The sequence below is a fragment of the Azolla caroliniana genome, unplaced genomic scaffold (genome assembly GCF_043228905.1).
Source record: "Azolla caroliniana isolate FFs.n. ecotype wild unplaced genomic scaffold, voAzoCaro1.0.p SCAF_9, whole genome shotgun sequence".
NCBI lineage: Eukaryota > Viridiplantae > Streptophyta > Polypodiopsida > Salviniales > Salviniaceae > Azolla > Azolla caroliniana.
In genome coordinates, this window is record NW_028230444.1 from 463,211 (window position 1) to 482,561 (window position 19,351).

Here is a 19,351-nt window from a genome sequence, read left to right on the forward strand (position 1 = left end):
CAGCTTACAGGCTCCTGCACTGTCACCGTACGGATCAGAGGGAGAGGAATATGAAGTGGAGGAAGAGAAAGGCGAGATGGATGATGATGAAGAAGAAGAAGAAGAGTGGAAGACCATGGATCTGCCCCTTGTGTCCTGTACAGACATCCCTATACCACCTCCGAAGCAGCTGAGCAGAGAGGGGCCTTGCATCAAGCTTTCCATGGGAGCAGAACAAGCGAGAAACACAGACAGAAGACACACGCACGCACATAGACACACACACACACACTCTCTCTCTCTCTCTCTCTCTCTCTCTACCTCTCTCTCTCTAACTGAACGCTGTCCCTCTCTATTTTGTTTATATCTTTTTTTTCCCTCTCATTTCTTTTACTTTGTTTTGGTCATTCGTTATTATTGGTGCTGTTGTTTGTACTATTTACGTTTCTAGCCCCACTGTAGTTTCCTTTGGGGATTTGTGACTCCTCTGCAGATCTATGGATATATATACATACATACACATATGTCTCTAATACATTATACATACATATATTATTATATATATCTGTCACTATGTATATATATGGTCAGAGAGAGAGAGAGAAAGAAAGAAAGATATACATATTAACGTCTTCTAAGGCCAAAATTGGCCCATGACACACCAAAACACTATCTTGTAATAGAGTTTCTTTTTTGTTTCCTCACTCATCAAAGATACACCAAAACACTATCTTGTAATAGAGTTTCTTTTTTGTTTCCTCACTCATCAAAGATACACCAAAACACTATCTTGTAAGTTGTAATTGTTTATGTAAGTGGGTGAAAATAGACGAAAACACATGCAACATTATTTACTAAGGAGGCCTTGGGTTCCTCAACCATAAAACCAAGCAAAAGACATGGACACAAGCACGATACACATCCACCGCTTCTCTCTCTCTCTCTCTCTCTCTCTCTCTCTCTCTCTCTCTCTCTCTCTCTCTCTCTCTCATTCGTTCCTTCGAACTTCGCAACCCATCTCCTCGATCCTTTACGACATCTACAATGCTTCCCTTCCCCCCATTCCCTCTTTAATTTAACTGCCAAGTATCCGAAATGAATCTTGCTACATGTGCAGTACCCTCAACATCCACACCAGCAACCCCTTGCTTTCTGCATGCCCTTTGCACGTAAACGACGCGTCATATGTTATGTCCTTTCACATGTGACCATTGATGCCCTTTGCACCACAAGGATCTCATGATGAGGTTATTTGGTGTTACATAAAATAATTTAGGTTTTGTTTACCCATGCATCATAACGTAATGCAAGTTGACATTGTTGACAATGACAGGTGTCATACACCTTAGTGTGCCCATTACAATATGCAATATCACATGGCCTTTCTAGCTACAACTACGAAAATATGTTGATGTTTGTCTTTTCATGTTCCTAGGCATCTATGAAAATTCTTTAGAAGAAATATATTCGGAGGAGAGGGAAAAATGTAAACATAAGCATCATATGCATGCTTGTTTCCTAGACAATTCATTGGGCACCAACGTGTTTTTCTTTGCTTTCATACAAAACATGATTATGGCATATGTTAATGTCCATAAATTTGATGCAACGTAATAGTGCGGCCTCGCATATATTATAAGAGTGTACATTTGACACCACACTGTTGAATTTTGAAAAGTTTACATGTATTTTATGATCCACGATCATTTTATGTATAAACAATCGTGATCAATCAAAGACAAAATATGCACATGTTTCAAGTACATATCATAGACATGGGATAGATTATGGACATATGATCTTTCTTAAACCAATAAGTTTGAAGTATCTATGTTTTTCGAGGCTAAAATATGGTTTGCATATCAAAGAAGCCTATGACAATTAGTAATTATGTTTACTTTTAGTACTAGAATCAATTCACTTAGAGCATAACCTCTTGATTTCTTTATAATGTGTTGTAATAGATGACGACCAAAGAGTATGTGGTTGCCTAATTTAATGCAAGAAGTGGACTAGTTAGTAAAGACCAATTGAAGCAAAAGTTTAAACTTTTGATAGTACAAGTTAGTCAACCTTAACTTCTAGACGTGGATTAACTAGTATTTCATGTTAGAAACCGGCGTGAAATATGTAAGAGTTATGGGGGGCTTGTATATATGAAACTTTCATTTTCAATATATGGCCCTTTCATGGAGTTCTACCGAAACGCAGAAATCTCATTACGTGTCAAGTGTTTTTATTATCGAGTGTCACAAATGAAGGACACTCAGCACTCAAGTAGTGTAGTTATTTTTCCATGTGGGAAATAGGAATTTTCGAAAACGTGAACATCCATGCTATGCTTGCATGTTTGCACTCATTTTCTCCTTCTCACTCCTCTTCTAGTGTTTTCAAACATTTTTTATTGGTTCCTATACTTCCATCGTTGTAACCTCTCATAGAAATTCCTCCTTGTAATGATTTCCATCGTTGATTGACTTATTCATTCTCTCTCATATTTGCAAGAATAAAGGGTTCATAAATAGCCTGGCTTGGAGTAGTTCCACTTTTGTTAATGTCCTCGCGTCTATCATTATTTTCTCGTATGCTCTCATCTCTTTAATTAAACATGCATTGCATTAGTACAATGTTAAATTCATCCATACATTTAGACCCTATAAGTACTCATGTTCAACTATAATGTTTAATGGATATAAAGGCAAAGTTGATCGAAATTTTACCCTTGATTCCTTGAAACAAATGGTAGTAGTTTTTAATTACGACATACAACCATAAATATGTATAGAGATTGTACAATGGTAATGTATCTAAAAATGGCACACCTTTTCTCATTGATTTTAGTGTCGCATCTTGGTGCACAAAGTTTGATATTGTTTAGTAACACCATATTCATTTGATATATCAAACGCATGTGCTATACTAGTGCTCTTATTTTAAATCGCACCTTCAACAATATCCTTTGCATGTGCCCCGGACATATAATGTGAAATTTTGCTATTTTGTTTTGATTTTATATGATTTCATAAAGCACCTATTTTATAATATCGCGTTGTCACCTAAAATATAATACGGGTACCATTAAGAAGGCTTATATTTTATTTGCTTCGAAATTTGGGTCTTTTTTATGGTATTTATACTATCCCTAGGATATGCATAACCTTTTATTCACTTCTTTTTTTTCTAAAAATAAAACTCCTTCCATTAGTTATAAAATTTTACAAATGAGATGATTATGTACAAATCCCTGTAGAGACGCAATAGTTCCATCATATGCGGATGCCCACTGACTCAAGAAAGGGAGAGGACGACCATTGTTAGATGAAGGCTATTCGTTGTCTTTCAACTCCATCAGAGCTGCCCTTGAAGCCATGATATTGGCTCTTTAGAGTGGTTACAATTTCACTCCATATCTCTTGCAGTAACATTGTTGGAGCAAGATATATATATATATATATATATAGAGAGAGAGAGAGAGAGAGAGAGAGAGAGAGTTTATCATATTTATACCATCCCTAAGATATGCATAACCTTTTATTCACATTAGTAAATTAATCACACTTGATACACGCATTTGACATAAGACTTAGAGTAACACACTTAATAGTAACTTTGTAGCAAGAGATATATATTGATGGATTCATTGATACACACACACACACACACACACACACACACACAGATTATCGTATTTATACCATCCCTAAGATATGCATAACCCTTTATTCACATTAGTAAATTAATCACACTTTATACAAGCATTTGATATAAGACTTAGAGTAAAGCACTTAATAGTGACTTTGTATCAAGAGATATATATTGATGGATTAGTTGGTAAGGTTGCCCAATAAAGACTCGGTGGTCATGGGTTCAACCCCTACATTCCATAGTGACATCTAGTGAGATCAGAGATATCCAAGAGAGAGAGAGAGATGTAGTTTAGTTGGTAAGGTTGCCCAATAAAGACTCGGTGGTCATGGGTTCAACCCCTACATTCCACAGTGACATGATCTAGTGAGATCAAAGATATCTATAAAGTAATCAAGAGGTGAGATAATTAGGTTTCAAACCCAAGATGGGGTTTTTTCTATCTCTAGGGTAAGCTAATTACCATAAAGAGAGAGAGAGAACCTTGAAATGGTGAAAGTGAAGAAGAAGATGGGAGGGGCCAAAAAGTTCGTTAGGTTATAAACCTACATGTTTCTTTGTACCCCATTATTGTGTTGTACATATTATGCATTCTCATCCAATGTCAATGCTCATGCTAACGATGTGTATCTAGTGAAACATACAATAAATGTTTAACATCTTACTGGGCACCCTCCCAATGAGTTCACACTCTTCAGTGCACTGTTTCATGTGTCACCCAATGATGTATCATGAGGTTATGGTTTGTGGTGGGGGAAAAAAATGGACAGACGGTGAAGTGGAAAGGGGGTGTGGGGGCTCAAGGGATACCAAGTAGACTTTTTGGAAGTACAAGATCTTATCATGGGATGGGGTGGTGGTTGCATGAGTTTGTGTTCAAAGGGTGGGTGGCTTGGAAAGTGGGTGTGGGGGCTCAAGGGATACCAAGTAGACTTTTTGGAAGTACAATATCTTATCATGGGATGGGGTGGTGGTTGCACGAGTTGTGTTCAAAGTGTGGGTGACCTCATCGCTTGTAATGCAACACATTGCTTCAATGATTTAATATAAATATGACCTAGGTTTAACAACTTTTGACGCTATATTGTCGGAAACTAAGTCAAGTACCATCCGTTTTGCAATCTTTACATTTACCCTTTTAATATTTCTAAAACTTTGCCAGTTTTAGATATAGCAATATCCGAACGTAGTCCCTTCTTGTTCTTTGAAACATGTTTGTTTTTGCCACTATTGTGCCAATTCAAACTGTTAATTTGAAGCACGTAAACATAAGGTTGCATTGAAACCTTGTGCTTGTGTTTGTGCGTGTAGGATGGGGAGGAGGGGGGTATGGATTTGGTATTTACTATGTGTCAGCATCTTGTTAATGCATTGAGGGGAGTTCAACAACTTTGTTCTAGAGACCGGCCATTTGTGTCACACTCTAAAGTAGAATGATTAAACTTTGGTAATAATGTGTTGTTTTACAAAAAAATGAGTTTGATGCAACATTATTGAGAAGGCCAAAGGTCTAATGGTGAGTTGGATGTTGGATTCAAGTAGGTCTAGAATAGAATGTGTTAATAAAGAGACCAAATTATTATGTAGAACTCTAGGACATGATCATGATGGGATTTTAACCCATGACTTTTGAGTTTGAAATTAGAAATGATAATCCAATATCCTATGTTGTGCTTTGTTAGCCCTTGCATAAATTGAGATTTAAGTGGTGTTTGTTGCTCATATATACTTTACACCCACACACGATGAATAGGGCTCCATCCAATAACTGCAATAAGTTGTTCAACCTCACCCAAAAGACTAAATAGTTTACAAATAAAGTAGACATTCTTTTCCTAATAAGCTTTTTCATCTTCATCTCGTTCAACGAATCACACAGAGCGGTATTGACAAAAGTGCCAAAATCTAGAGATATTACATTGAGTGCATGCTCACCAACTTGCCAGAGAAGAATATTTGTTTCCTCTAGAGTTGTGGTGACTCTGCCTTATCATACCATACTCATCGTTAAAAGAATAATTGATTTAAGCATTAGTAGCGATTGCTCAACTGGTTCTAGCTCCCTTTGGATTTTAAGGAATGGAATATTACGAAACACTCTTTTTTTCCCCCAAAAATGAGGTATTTTCCCATTAGGTAGGAGAGATTATTACAAAAAGGCTATACATGGTGGCTTATATATATATATATATATATATGGGAATCAACCCTCGGCCGTGTTCCAAAATATGAGAAAGCAACTATGGCTACATACATATCCTCTCATATTTTCTACTTAATGTAAGTAGGTACCTGGAGCTATAAACATATTTTCACCACATTACGAAGCACTCTTCATTATTTCCAATTATATTTATAATTTTACTTTCCTTTTAGCCATTGGGTGGAATCACTATGGTGCTACTAGTGGTAATGCACCAGGCCAGTTTTCCCTCGAGCTATACATATTTTATCAGCGGCTTTGCAAAGTACGTGACTGATAAACCATTTCTCTGCTCAACGTAAAGCATCCATGTAGCATCGACATTCAAGTGTTGTGCCAAAATGAGGATATTCGACCATATTCGACCATGTTGGCCTACACATGGGGTGATAGTTTAAAGGCTATGCAAGACTTTGCAAATAATGTATAGGGAGGTGGTACGACCAATGTAGTACATACTTGACTTTGAGTGGTAAGACTCTTATGTTCTATAGGCAAGCCCCCATCCCGGAAGAACGCATTTTGCTTCTCAAATTTGTGGGCGTCTTTAAACGTTGGTGAGTGAGAGACCAGGCTGAGCTCAGCAAGGCAATACATATATGTACATATTCTTCTTCTTTCCGGGAGACAACGAAAACGGTAATTCTGAAGGCAAATTAATTACATAATTTTGGAAGAGAGACAAAGAAGAGTTCTCTTTCTCAAGGGCATTCTTCGTCTTCGTCTTCGTCTTCGTCTTCGTCTCCTTCTTCGCAGGCGTCAGTGGTCACACCATGGGAGACTATGGCGATGCGTTCATGCGTAACAAGGACTCCTCTTTATCGTCTTCTTCCTCTCTAGGACGCAACACCAAGGTCCAGAATCGAGCCACTGTTCAACAGCTCAAACTGGTAAAACTACTACTGCTCTATTTCTTTTCCTCCTCCTCCTCCTCCTCTTCTTCAATCCTTCTTTGCAACAAAGATCTAGATCTAGATGCATAACTCCATACCTTTTTTCGTTTTCTTTCTTTCTGTGCAGAACGTGGACCTTGTTTTTCTTCTCAAACGTTGTTTATCCATTTTTCCTAGGATTGAAATCATCCAGTTTTTCTGAAAACATCGTTCTTTTCATTTTATAGTTACGGCTTAGCTGTGAATTTGTTGAATTTTTCATGATCATCATGGTTTTTAGAATGATCACAAAAGGATCATCTTGCCTCTTTTCTTCACATTTACTATGCTTTTTACTGAGGTTTTATTGAATTTCTATGTTATATTTTTTCGTTCCTTACATATTGATCTCAAACACGACCATCTTGTTTGTTTTCTTTACATTTACTGTGCATTAGTTTATTGAGTCTTTATGAACTTTGTTATTTGCATTTTATTACAGATTGGCCAGAGCCATCCGACCGGTTTAACTGCGAATTTGTTGAAGCTTTTTGAAGCAAGACCGCCACTTGAATTTAGAATTCCTACAGAAAAGAGAAAATGTCCACCTTACACAGGTTTTTCTATCTATATATGTTCGTAAATGTCTGATCATGGTGTATATTTTTGTCTAATTCGTTAACTTTGAGAATTATAAGAAAGAAATAATGACTCATTTGAGAAGGATTTGTTTCTTTACTAATTAGCTGAGTTTCATTTTTAAGCTGGAAAATACCTGGATTTTAGCTGAAAGTTCATGTGATTCTGCTGGATTTTGCTCCCTCTATAAAATATCTAGATCTAGAACATTCATTCTCTTCAAAAATTGTAAGAAATGAGTGATCACAGTGTTAAATGCCAGAATTTTCTTTAGAAATTGGCTGAGAACATTTTCATGCACACAATAGTAGGAAACTATGATCATATCCTTCAAATGTTCAGGAGCATAGTAGAAAGTCCATATATACTTCTGTCCAATTTTGTTCCATTCAGAAATAAATATTTCTCACCAGGAAGTTCTAAAATTCAACTGGAGTTTTAATGAATTTACAATTTTTTTTTTGATAAGACCAAAACTTTTACTGGTTCTTTTCTTTTGTATAGGTATAGGACAGTTTGTTAACCGGTTTGCAGAGCCTGGTGATCCAGAGTATTCTCCGCCAGTTACAAAGGGAGAGACCACAGTAATTAAATTGAAATTGCTCATGAACTTTAGGACCCTTAACACTGATTTAGTGTTTGTCTCTTCATAAACTATGCATGAAAAATGCACATTATGTTTGTAGACTATATAATCATAATCGTCAATGGCATAGGCACAGCGAAAAGCTCGCATTCATGCTCTTCGAATGGTGAAGGGAACTGAAAAAGCTGCAGAAGACTTAGAGAAATGTAGGGTAATTTGAATAATGCATACTCGTTATCCTCCATTTCACCTTCAATCATAAGCCTAATTTGAAGAAGCAACAAAACTTGATTTAACTCAAACTAAATTATATCAATTTTCTTTTCAGATGATCCTCATCATGATCCTGCAATTGAAGGTGACCCCTACAAAATGCTATTTGTGGCTAGACTTGTGAGTATACTTTAAGTATGATTCAATATATGTTAGTTTCATATTGATGCATTGTTGTAAAAGGTGGTGGATCAATTCACCGGTCTCCTTGCCTTTTAGAAATTAAAGCAATTGAATCCTCATATTTTGAAGGAAAAATTCTTTACATTGTATCATGGTGCAGAGCTATGAGACGACGGAACAGAAAATCAAAAGGGAATTTGAGGCATATGGACCAATCAAAAGGGTAAATAATGTGTTTTGGTTCTTCAGATGCAACCATGTTAGGATTGCATCAAATGCGTCTATTTTGTATACTGTTCACATAACTCCTTATTCAATTGTTTACTTCAGCTTCATTTTGTCATTTATTTGTGGCATCATGAAGGTGAATCTATGTAATAAATTAGAGAAAGGTAGACTGATTTATGCTTTCTATTCCAATTTCTATCAGCATATGCCTTAGTGTACTGGTTACTTTGGCTGCACTTTGTCTTTATTTGAGTGTTAAATTTGTACATAGTTGTTTATTTATGCTTTCTATTCCAATTTCTACCAGCATATGCCTTAATGTACTGGTTACTTTGGCTGCGCTTTGTCTTCATTTGATTGTTCAATTTGTACATAGTTGTTTATTTGCGGCATCATGTAGGTGAACCTATGTAATAAATTAGAGAAAGGTTAATGTTTATTCGGTCTATTGCAATTTCTACCTGCATGTGCCTTGGGTTAAATCCACCTGCACTTTTATGTCATTAGAATCCTCAAATCATATGGTGAAATTTGATAAGTCCAAACATTCTTGTTTTCTCGAGATCCTTGTGATTAGTGTTTCTCACTTATATTCGCAGATCAACTATCTTATCATTTCTAGTTTTGTTCTATGGTTTTCTTCCATCAGGATTTCACATTTTTCGTTATGCTCTTGTGAGCAATCCAACAGCAGATTGCCCCAAGTTGCGTATCACAAGACCATGCTGTCATCCCGGAGAACTATGCGTAACCATTTAAAATCACACTAGGAGTTAATTTGATGAATCCTCAGTCAGGAATTCCTTGCTAAGGAATTTACACTAAAAAAGTTTCCTGAATATTTGGTATTACTGATGAGCCAAACTGCTGTTACAACCATCCACTGATGCACAGTTGAATTAATCCCAAAAAGTAAGTGGCACAAGTTGCACTCAGAAAAGAACTACTAACACCAGGTAACCCTGCGAATTACAATGTAGGATAGTTGTGGTCTTTACATTGGCAGAACTTCTGTGACGCATTAAAATTTAGTAGACTTCTTGAATGGGTTGATCAGGCTGGTAACACGCTGTATACTTGAGGCCAGGCCACATAACATTGTGTAAAGAGCAATATTGGGCACGTCAAGAGAACTTCTGGCATTAATGGCAGTTTGGGGAAGGGCTAGTAGCATATTTTGATTTGTGGTGAAATTGTATCCTGAGACCGAAACCAACTTATTTTCCGAGTCCTGCCATTCACTGCCAATAGAGCTGTCAGCTCGTGTTGTATATCTGCCGACATTGCAGCATTAGCCTAGAGACACCAAGAGTAAAGAGAGATTGCAATATATGTGCACATATATTCCTTAGAGCCTGTTCACAGAAATGGAATGCGCCTCTTCAATATATGGTTACATAGTTGCTGCATGCATCAGGTGAAAAAATACGTAAGAGGCTTTATAATTTAGCCTTTACTCAGTGTAATGAGGCTATAAAGGTAACATAGCGTATTCAACCCTGCCTTCAGGGGTTCTCTAATGCTTAAATTGATATCCTTTGTTCTTCATGAAAAAAAGTTGCTTTGATATGATTCAAGTGGAGGATATATATCTTCTTATTGTCTGCATTTTGCCTTCATAAGAAAGAAAGAAACAAACAGAAAGTAGACATACAAACAGATTCAGGTGAAGGTCCAGTGAAATTAGGTAGTCAACAAGGAGCGTCTCTTCTCGATGCATGCATTTGATGCCTTGTGCTTGTTCGATACTTTTCATTTAGTTGGAGGAATGCTTTCTGAATACAACAGTTACGTCCAGATCCTTCTTGTCGACATTCTGCATAATGGACTTGTATGTGAAGACTCCATAGCATGGAACTAGCACTAACAAACCTTAGGAAACCATTATTATCCTCGTTTGGTAAGGGATCCATCACCTGCAAACAGGTAATTTTGCATGTGGAGTTAAATGGCACTATGACGAAGTTTAACAAGTGGATCTGGTTGTCTTTGTGTTGATCAGACATGGCAAACAATTATCTCCATAATTTGCTAATGGGGTGGCCCATGTGCCTTATATCCTTGTACTTGTGGTTCCCTTTGTCTTTGGCATTCCTCTGCTTGCGCAATGGAGACTCCCTTGCATGCTGTTAGTGAAGCTAAAGAGATGTGGAAGAAATCAGTGATGTGCTATTGCCTTATGTAAGGGTTGATTCCCTATGCTTTTGAAGTTCGAGTTGCCACTTTCCAACACATACATGTATGTATAATTATACATCAATACAGTAGAGTAGGACACAGAACTAGGTCCATTAGCAGGCTGCATGGCCATTTTGTTGTGCATGGTTGTTATGGTTCTGCCATCATATTTGCAAGAGATAAGTGTTCCCACCTGGGAATTGAAAGGCTGTTTCCGATGGCCAAAAATGAACAATTTTGAAATTGGATTTCCCTGATTCCTGGCGTTGCTCAAAACGTTTTCTGATGATTTTAACTTGATTCTATGATGATTTCCAGTATGTATATCCAGCACATCTAGACTTCACAGACATTTTTTACCAAAATATCTGATTCTATTATGAACTCCTCAGCCTACAATCCAGCATTTGCCCGTTGCATCTATTGCCTCAAATATAGGTAGTTTGTATTATCTTCTTCATTTTGTATGGATTATCAGGTTCAATATATTACTGTGTTGAATGAGAGTCTTGGGTTAAATAGGATATAATTTGAGTAGCTTTATTTTAATGCTTTTATGTAGCATAGGTAACCCATGTAAATAATATTATTTGTATATATAGCCCTAAAGAAGTCTTCGCTTCACATTATTGGAAACACGGAAATGCATCTCTATGTTTCTCTTTCCAACTGTATTGGGAAATATGTTGGACATTAACCTAGGGTTAATTGCTACAAATAGAGTAGATTTCTTTTTCTTTTACCTTGCCCATTCAATGAGTATTGATTCTGTATGAGATGCACTGCTAAGGAACAAGAATGTTGCTTTTTCTGTGGTACGGGATGTAGGACGTATGGGATGTTGCTTTTTCTGTGGTTAGTATCATTAGGTAGAAATTTCGTTTTCCAGAAGAGAGTATCTTACAAGGTGCCTGCAGTCATAACATAATGAATGGGATTCATCAATGCTGAGTGTGTTTGAAAATGCTATATCTCAAATGGTGACTGTGGCATTGTAGTATTTGCCTTTACTCCCATGCTTGTGCACATTGAGAATGTCACTTTGATATATCCTCTGGAGAAATTCATGCATCTTGTGGTTCATATTTGCAGGTTCGTTTAATCAATGACAAAATAACTGGAAAACCAAGGGGTTATGCCTTTGTCGAGTATCAGCATACTCGAGACATGAAGAGTAAACATTTGATAACTGCGCTATCTCTCATCATTTTTTTGATTTTGAAAGGACCATACTTTTCTCAATGTTTGTTCATGCAGATGCTTACAAACAAGCAGATGGGAGGAAAGTTGACAACCGGAGAGTTCTTGTAGATGTGGAGAGAGGACGCACTGTGCCTAATTGGCGACCAAGAAGGCTTGGTGGTGGTTTGGGATCTACTCGAGTTGGAGGTGATGAGGTGAACCAAAAGTGTTCTGGAAGGTATAGTTTGTATTGTGTAGGAGGTTATAACCAACTAGGTTCATAAGTAAATAGCTGCAACATTGTGCTAAAAAATGACATTCTTAGCAGGGAACCGCAAGTTGCAGGATCACAAGCTAGGAGTGAAGAGCCAAAACCACGTGATCTAGATAGAGGGAATGATGAAAGGTACCACGGGCATTGTTTTTTTTGCATTAATATGCAACATTTTGAATACTCACTTTCATGATTAGTGTTCAAGTATCAGAGACTCTGAATGAAAGTTAGAGCATGCTTGCATGTGACTGCGTGTTGTTCCAGATCTAAATTCATTGTCTTGTAAATTCAGAGATCTGGAAAGACGGGATCGTGACCGAGACCGTGATCGAAGTGAACGCGGTGATCGAGATAAGGATCGTGATAGAGATCATGATAGGCAAAGAGATAGAGATCGTGATCATGGTCGCGACCGCGACCGTGAGCGTAGAAGTGAAAGGGGTAGAGAGCGCGAGCGCGAGCGCGATCGGGATCGGGATCGGGATGATAGGCATCATGATCGTGATCGTGGTGATAGGGACCGAAAGAAAGAGGAATCAGATAAGAGTTCTCATTCTCATGAACGTCACCAAGAGAGGTAGGCATATTTTGTTTTCTCTTCCATCCTTGGTCTTTTTCTCCTGTCCTTATTGAACTCTACAGTGTGTCTTCTGACAGAGAGAAACGGAGCCATGATGCAATGGATGAGATGGTGGTGTAAGTTATGTTCCGTCTTTTAACTAGTCCTTATTAACCTTTGTCTAATTCCTACCCTTACACAATACATGAATTCTTCTGGCAACGATGAAAGTCTATGGTAAAATCTTTGTTTGCTTTAGAGCTTTAGAAAGATCATTTGTAAGTAAACAAAATTTTCACTAGCGAGGAATTATGTTGTAACATTCAGTACCTGACAATGGTGGCCAGTGGTGGTGTTTGCAGAAAGGTATGGTTATGGATTGCTTTCACTTGGAAAGCAATATAAGCTACATTCTGAAGTGTGTTTTATGGTGAGAATCTGGATGAAAGTGAACATTACGGCTGAAGATGGGTCTTTAAATTAGTCTAAATCTTAACATTGCGTTTTAAAGCAATTGAAATCATTAAGTCAATTGCAGTATTCACTATAAACAAAGTACAATTTGATTAAATACGGCATGATAGGGCAAGTATAATCAGGTTTAGTTTTTAAATGAAGTTTTACTAAGGCCTGTTTTATATTACTTTCCATTGAATCTGTTCAATGTTGCTTTCATGGTAAGAATCTACATTCGATAGTGAATATCTTTGCTTTTTGTTCAAAGTCTTGATCTCACAGTGGTAACCCAAGTATAATCAGATTAAATGCAATGTCACAAGGCAAGTATAATCAGGTCAAATGTGACCAATATAATGAGGTTAAATAGTGTTTTAAGGCAAAGATGATGAGGTCAGCATTATAAGGCAAGTATGACAACGTTGAATTTATACAATCTATCTTGTCCAAGTAATTTTGCAGGTTTATATTTTAAAATGCAGGGCTGCAAGGCAACTTTGCAACTATAATCAGCTTGATGTAATAAGTGAGTCAAGGAAGTATTTATGATGCTATGATAATATATGGTTTTGTACTCCTTTCTTACTTCAGTGTTGGTGTAGTATATGGGCGATTGATGTAGTAAATTAAAATTATGTTATCTTATTTCATGGGCTTGAGTCAAAAGGAGAATTAACTCTAAAATGAAGGAAAGGTAATATATGTGGGTTTTATGGAACATGTGAAGTTGCAAATTCATATTAAACATATAGCATGCCTTTCATAGCAACCAATTGTGTGGGTTCAATGGCAGGTGAAGTTGGCATCTTTGCTAGATTGATATAAAAAGAAACAAACTAAGCTATTGGAAAATGGTTAATGGTCAACACTGGCTTGTTGGGGAATGTTAGTTTAATTCAACACTGACCGCTTATATGATCTTATGTTTCTTCAAAGGTAAGATAATCATAATAAAATGGGCTTCATAATGAATATTTGGAATTTTGTGAATTAAAATTCAACTAGTATAAGCAGTCAAAAAATCAGGTAATTTTTTGCATGAAAGGCGTTGTGCTTAAAAGAGACACAGATGCCCAATGAAGTTTAAAAACATTTCTATATTTTCCATGTGTGATGATTGTGGCTTCTTACATCTCAGTGGTATTATTCTACACCAAAGCTTCAAAAGAACGGTCCATTCCTTTTTCATTTATGTCATTGTCAAAATCTGTGTATAATACCTTTGATTTGTGTATGAACCCTCATGATACATTTCTATTTCCAGGGAAATTTTGTAATGGCTCTTCCTTCCTGTATTATGCTACTATTTGACATGACCACCCCAAGTCTAAACTTCTGGTAATTAGGTAAAATGGTTTTTTTGTTTTTATTATTAACAATTGCCTTTGGCATTATAGAGCATTTCTTAAGTATTTGTCATACACTTTTGACAAGCTTGAGATTAGTATTGGAATTTGGTGCACAATAGACAAGTGTCCTTGTAAATAAAAGAGGACGAGATGAAAATTAAGAATATCATGTCTTGTGACTATCCTAAGTTGAACAGGCCTAAACTACTGTTGAAATCACTTTTGTTCCTTTTGATAATACTTTTTTGTTCACTTTCTCATTCGTCAAATTAAAGCTCTCCTTTCTCTTCCTATCATTGAACTCTAATTTAACCTTAATGGTCATGGCTTTGGGCATAAGACTTGTATCTTAATTATTTAAGCATTTGTATTGGAATGAACGATAATTGATTGAAGCTCGGTAATTTTACATTTAGGGCATAAGTCTTGTATCTTAATTCTTTAAATGTTTGTATTAGAATGAATTATAATTGATTGAAGCATGGTTTTTGACCCTCGTGACTTTTGTACATTTATATGCTGAACTGAAGTTGGATTTGAAGTTGACCGTATTGATCCACTATTTTACTTAGTTGTCTTTTAATATAAAATCTATCAACAAACTAACAATGTTAAGCTTGTTATATTAACCTACAAATATGACATGGTTCATCAACACAAAAGTTTGTCTATAGAACATGGTTTACAACAAAATAATAAATGTTCTTACATGAGTTAAAGGTCAAAACCATTTGTGCTAGTTACTAACGATATGTTAAAGGTCAAAACCATAGTACGTAAAATTCGTGTTCGTCTAGCAAAACATTTGTTTTCCTACATTACTAACGATACGTTAAAGGTTAAAACCATAGTATGTAAAATTCGTGTTTGTCTAGCATAACATTTATTGGAAAACGAATGTGAATGTTATTCAAACATTCTTGTGTTTTTTTTTCCTTTTTTAGGTTTATTTACCTCATAATAAATAGTTAATCCAAAAGTATGGTATTTACCATTCTTCAAGGGTGTTTACCAATGAATGCATGTATGGTTAAGCGCAACCATGACGACGGTTCCTTTCCATCAGGAACATTACTAGTTCGTCTGGGCTTTCATTTAGGGACGCATCGACTCCATGGTGGGTAACAGAGCCTTAATTTTGGGCCTTGTGAGCATAGGCCACGCTCTGATTGCCGAGTTGCTCACACTCTCGTCTCGTATCCTTACTGGATTTCTGGATCCTCTCTATGCTTCCCTCTTCTTCCATTTCATGTAAGCTTCCACTCATCCTGGCTTTTCGAGAAAACATATCTATACACGGATCATGAAAAAAAGGTTCCATTTTGTTAAAGCATGCTTTTGATGGTACGTGGTCACTCTCATGATTTATAAGCACGTTTTTGTAGTAATCTACCGAATAGTGCAATACTTGAAGAACTCTCTAGTGTGTTGACGCCCAAGTTCGATCATTCCAGATGGGTGGATTTGCTGTAACCAAGTTTCGTTGTTTGTTGTGCATTTTCGTCTACTGTGCGTGAAACGAAGAAGAAAATATTTCAAAGGTTGTGGCCTTGAGTCTGGGTGTTACCTTAGTGATCTAGGGAAATAGCAAACTGACTGTATACACTTCTTGCATAGTGAAATTGTTTCAAAGTCTAAGAACTCCCATGGTTTTTCCTGATTAGGGTTTTCCACATTTAAACCTGTGTGTCCTTGTGTTCCTGTTTTCTTGTTATCTGCATTCTTGCTTGCTTGTCGGCTGAGTCCGAGCCCATATTTCAACACCAACTAGGTGTGTATGACACATTGAACATACTGGAGGAATATGGTATATTACATCCTACAGAGCAATGATAGAATACTTAAATCTCAGAGTGAATACTCTCTGTGCAAAACCCAGTGACAATGTCAAAGACCCTCACCAACTAGGTGTGTATGATACATTGATCATCGTGGAGGAATATGATATATTACATCCTACAGAGCAATGATGGAATGTGCAAAGAGATCCCCATTGATTCTATTTACTCCATGGATCCATCAATTTGACAGAAGATCATTGTCTCTCAAGAGCAAGCATGCCATCATATTCAAAACTCAACAAAGTATTGATGGAACACAGAATCTCGCAGGGTTAACCACAATCATCACCTAATAGAATATCCATAAATGCTGCAAGGGGTGGATTGGGACACTATTTTTTGGTATGTAGATATACATTGGGAATAATCCCTGAGCATAGATAGACATATTCGCCTCTAGGACATGCGCAGAGGAAACATTAGATATTTTCAAACTATTAAAAACGGGTCCCCCCGGACATAGGAAATCATGCGCATGGTATCCACCAAATCTTTGTAAGAACTTCCTCACGTAGGCAACCATGGATTTTCAATTTGATCCATGATTATTCAAACAACATCCTCTAGTCCTATCTCCATCATAACCCAAATATGTTCCCAAAACTCTATGTCCCCGGAACCAATGCACCATGTAAAGTATGCAATGAAGGCATGGCCGAGGATGAATGTCACTTGCTCTTCACATGCTCGACATATAATGCAATTTGTTTAAGATATGATGACATATTAAGAGGGAGTGATAACTTAAGTGCCATACTTAAGACACCGCCTAGAAGGTTACAGTCATATGTGCATGCCTTATTCACGCATAAAGACATTGTGCTTCATTGTATGAATACCCCTTTTTAGGAAGGAGACACATATCAAGAACACATGTACACTCTGGTCCCATAGGTCAAAATTGGCCTCTTTATGGAGGATAAAAATTCTAATTCTAATTCTAGTTCTAAGGAATTAACATTGTGTCCTTGTACCTTTTATGGGCGTAGGCTTATGAACCAATTCTAACAAATAATTTTGATGGCTGAGACAAACCCATAAGGATCTGGCATATATAGAAACACCCACGGTGATCTCGCATCATAAGAAGTTCAGCTATATAAAGAGGGTTACTCACCCCTTTTAATATGGCAACTCAACAACGTTATAGAGACTGTGCTAGTAAGGAAAGCCTCTCGTATTTCAAATCCGTTTTTGGCGTACGGCCAAAGCATAATACAAGACCATATTCAGCAGAATGGGATGCCAATGTGGTTTTGTATTCATCTCTTATCCTTCCCTTGAATGTGGTTGGTGTGGGTAAAAACATTTAATCTATTGCTTTCCTTTCACTTTAATTAATTTCTTATCATTAGAATTGTTCACAACATACTGGATCCCTAAAATGTGTCACATGTGACTAAGCAAAATAATCATTATGAAATGGTTGTTTGGGATTCAAGCAGTAGTGTTGGGATGTAAACAAATTCTAATGACCTCATGGATGAGTATGAACATGGCCACCTTCATTGAGAATAGATAACTACTTTTGCTTTCTATGTCTTCATAGTTGTGCTTATATTTTCATCCTCTCCAAAGTTTCCTCATTCCACTACAATAATGATCGATCTCCAATTGGTTTGATTCTTTTATGCAAAAGTCTAAACTAAAATGTCATTCAATAGATGGGTTGTAGTATGGACATGTCTATATTTGATAAGACTTGTTTGAGGATGTGGCGATGAAGTAAAGTCGAGGGTCTCACTTTCTTGATCTCTTAGCCTTCTCTGAAAACTCTGTTCAGTCCGAAACATCACACACATCGTCTAGGGCATATACGTATATATATATATATATATATATACATGTTCACACATTAATGTGTACCATATAATCTACATATATGTCCCTAGCTAAATTGGCACCTAGCTGGCTAGGATCCTTAGCCAGCTCCTAGTTGGCTCTCGGCCGACATTTGAGCTTAGTTGGTGCTCAGCCAACACATAGCCGGCTAGCCGGCCCTTTAGCCGAATCGGCTCCCATTCGTTTCGACTCCTCTCCCATAAGGAGGGACATCATTTCACAACAAACTCCCCCTTCACTCTTGTGTGGGAGAGTCGAGTGGATCTGTCCTCAGCCGGCAAGCACTAAGTTTGTCCATGGACAAAACTTTCGTCAACATATCCGATTCATTTTCATCAGTATGGATCTTTACTAGAGCAAATTCATTTTCAGCCACCGTCTCTCATAACCAATGATACCTTGTCTGTATGTGTTTGGTCTGAGAGTGGTAGGCAACATTCTTTGCAAGGTGGATGGTAATTTGATTATCACAATGAAGTAGGAATGTGTCCTGCTTCATTCCTAGTTCAATGACGAAATCTCTCATGCAAATTATTTCCTTGCCGGCTTCAACAACAGTCATATACTCAGCTTCTGTGGTTGACAAAGCCACAACCTTTAACAACCTAGATTGCCATGACATGTCTCCCCCTGCATAGGTTATTACATATCCAGAGGTAGATTGGGTGGAGTCAAAATCACCTGACATGTCAGAATTTGTGAACCCTTCAAGCATGAGTTTCTCGGAGCCATACCTAAGGCAAACACTCGAGGTGCCTTTCAAGTATCTGAGCATCCATTTTATTGCAACCCAACCTTCCTTTCCAGGATTGCTCATAAACTGGATGACTATTCCGACAACATAGGAAATGGCCGGTCTAGTATAAACCACAACATACATCAGGCTTCCCATGGCAGAGGCATATAAAACCTTCCTCATCTCAACCTTACCCTTTTCATTCTTTGGACATTGACCTGCATTTAGCTTGCAATTTATCAACTGTGTCGATCCAACATGTTTTGCATTTTTCATGTTGAACCTTTGTCACATACTTTTCCTATGACATCCACAACATGTTCTTAGTCTTGTCCCGAACTATGTGCATCCCTAATATATGCTTTGCCGACCCAAATGTTTCATTG

At 37.2% G+C, this 19,351-nt stretch overlaps 1 protein-coding gene across 2 annotated transcripts; it reads left to right on the top strand.

The window, feature by feature from the left end:
* The first annotated feature begins 6,542 nt into the window (after positions 1-6,542).
* LOC147859690 (U1 small nuclear ribonucleoprotein 70 kDa-like) lies at positions 6,543-14,794 on the top strand. Of its 2 annotated transcripts, XR_015530226.1 has the most exons (12): positions 6,543-6,717; positions 7,202-7,316; positions 7,843-7,922; positions 8,055-8,130; positions 8,253-8,317; positions 8,481-8,543; positions 11,819-11,900; positions 11,984-12,146; positions 12,237-12,314; positions 12,475-12,759; positions 12,840-12,978; positions 13,069-14,794. XR_015530226.1 is itself a non-coding variant. In XM_087324415.1 (11 exons), exons 1-11 carry the CDS (start codon positions 6,601-6,603, stop codon positions 12,880-12,882), a joined length of 1,167 nt encoding a protein of 388 aa, XP_087180541.1. In that variant the 5' UTR covers positions 6,543-6,600; the 3' UTR covers positions 12,883-14,794. The 2 variants fall into 2 exon arrangements, 1 of the variants encoding a protein (XP_087180541.1); XM_087324415.1 differs by having other exon boundaries at positions 12,840-14,794.
* Positions 14,795-19,351: the final 4,557 nt, after the last annotated feature.

Bases quoted from the DNA above. Each gene is read 5' to 3' on its own strand.
- LOC147859690 (XM_087324415.1), top strand. From the start codon at position 6,601: ATGGGAGACTATGGCGATGCGTTCATGCGTAACAAGGACTCCTCTTTA. The intron at 7,923-8,054 runs GTAATTAAATTG...TCAATGGCATAG, and splicing joins TTACAAAGGGAGAGACCACA to GCACAGCGAAAAGCTCGCAT. The intron at 8,131-8,252 runs GTAGGGTAATTT...TTTTCTTTTCAG, and splicing joins TGCAGAAGACTTAGAGAAAT to ATGATCCTCATCATGATCCT.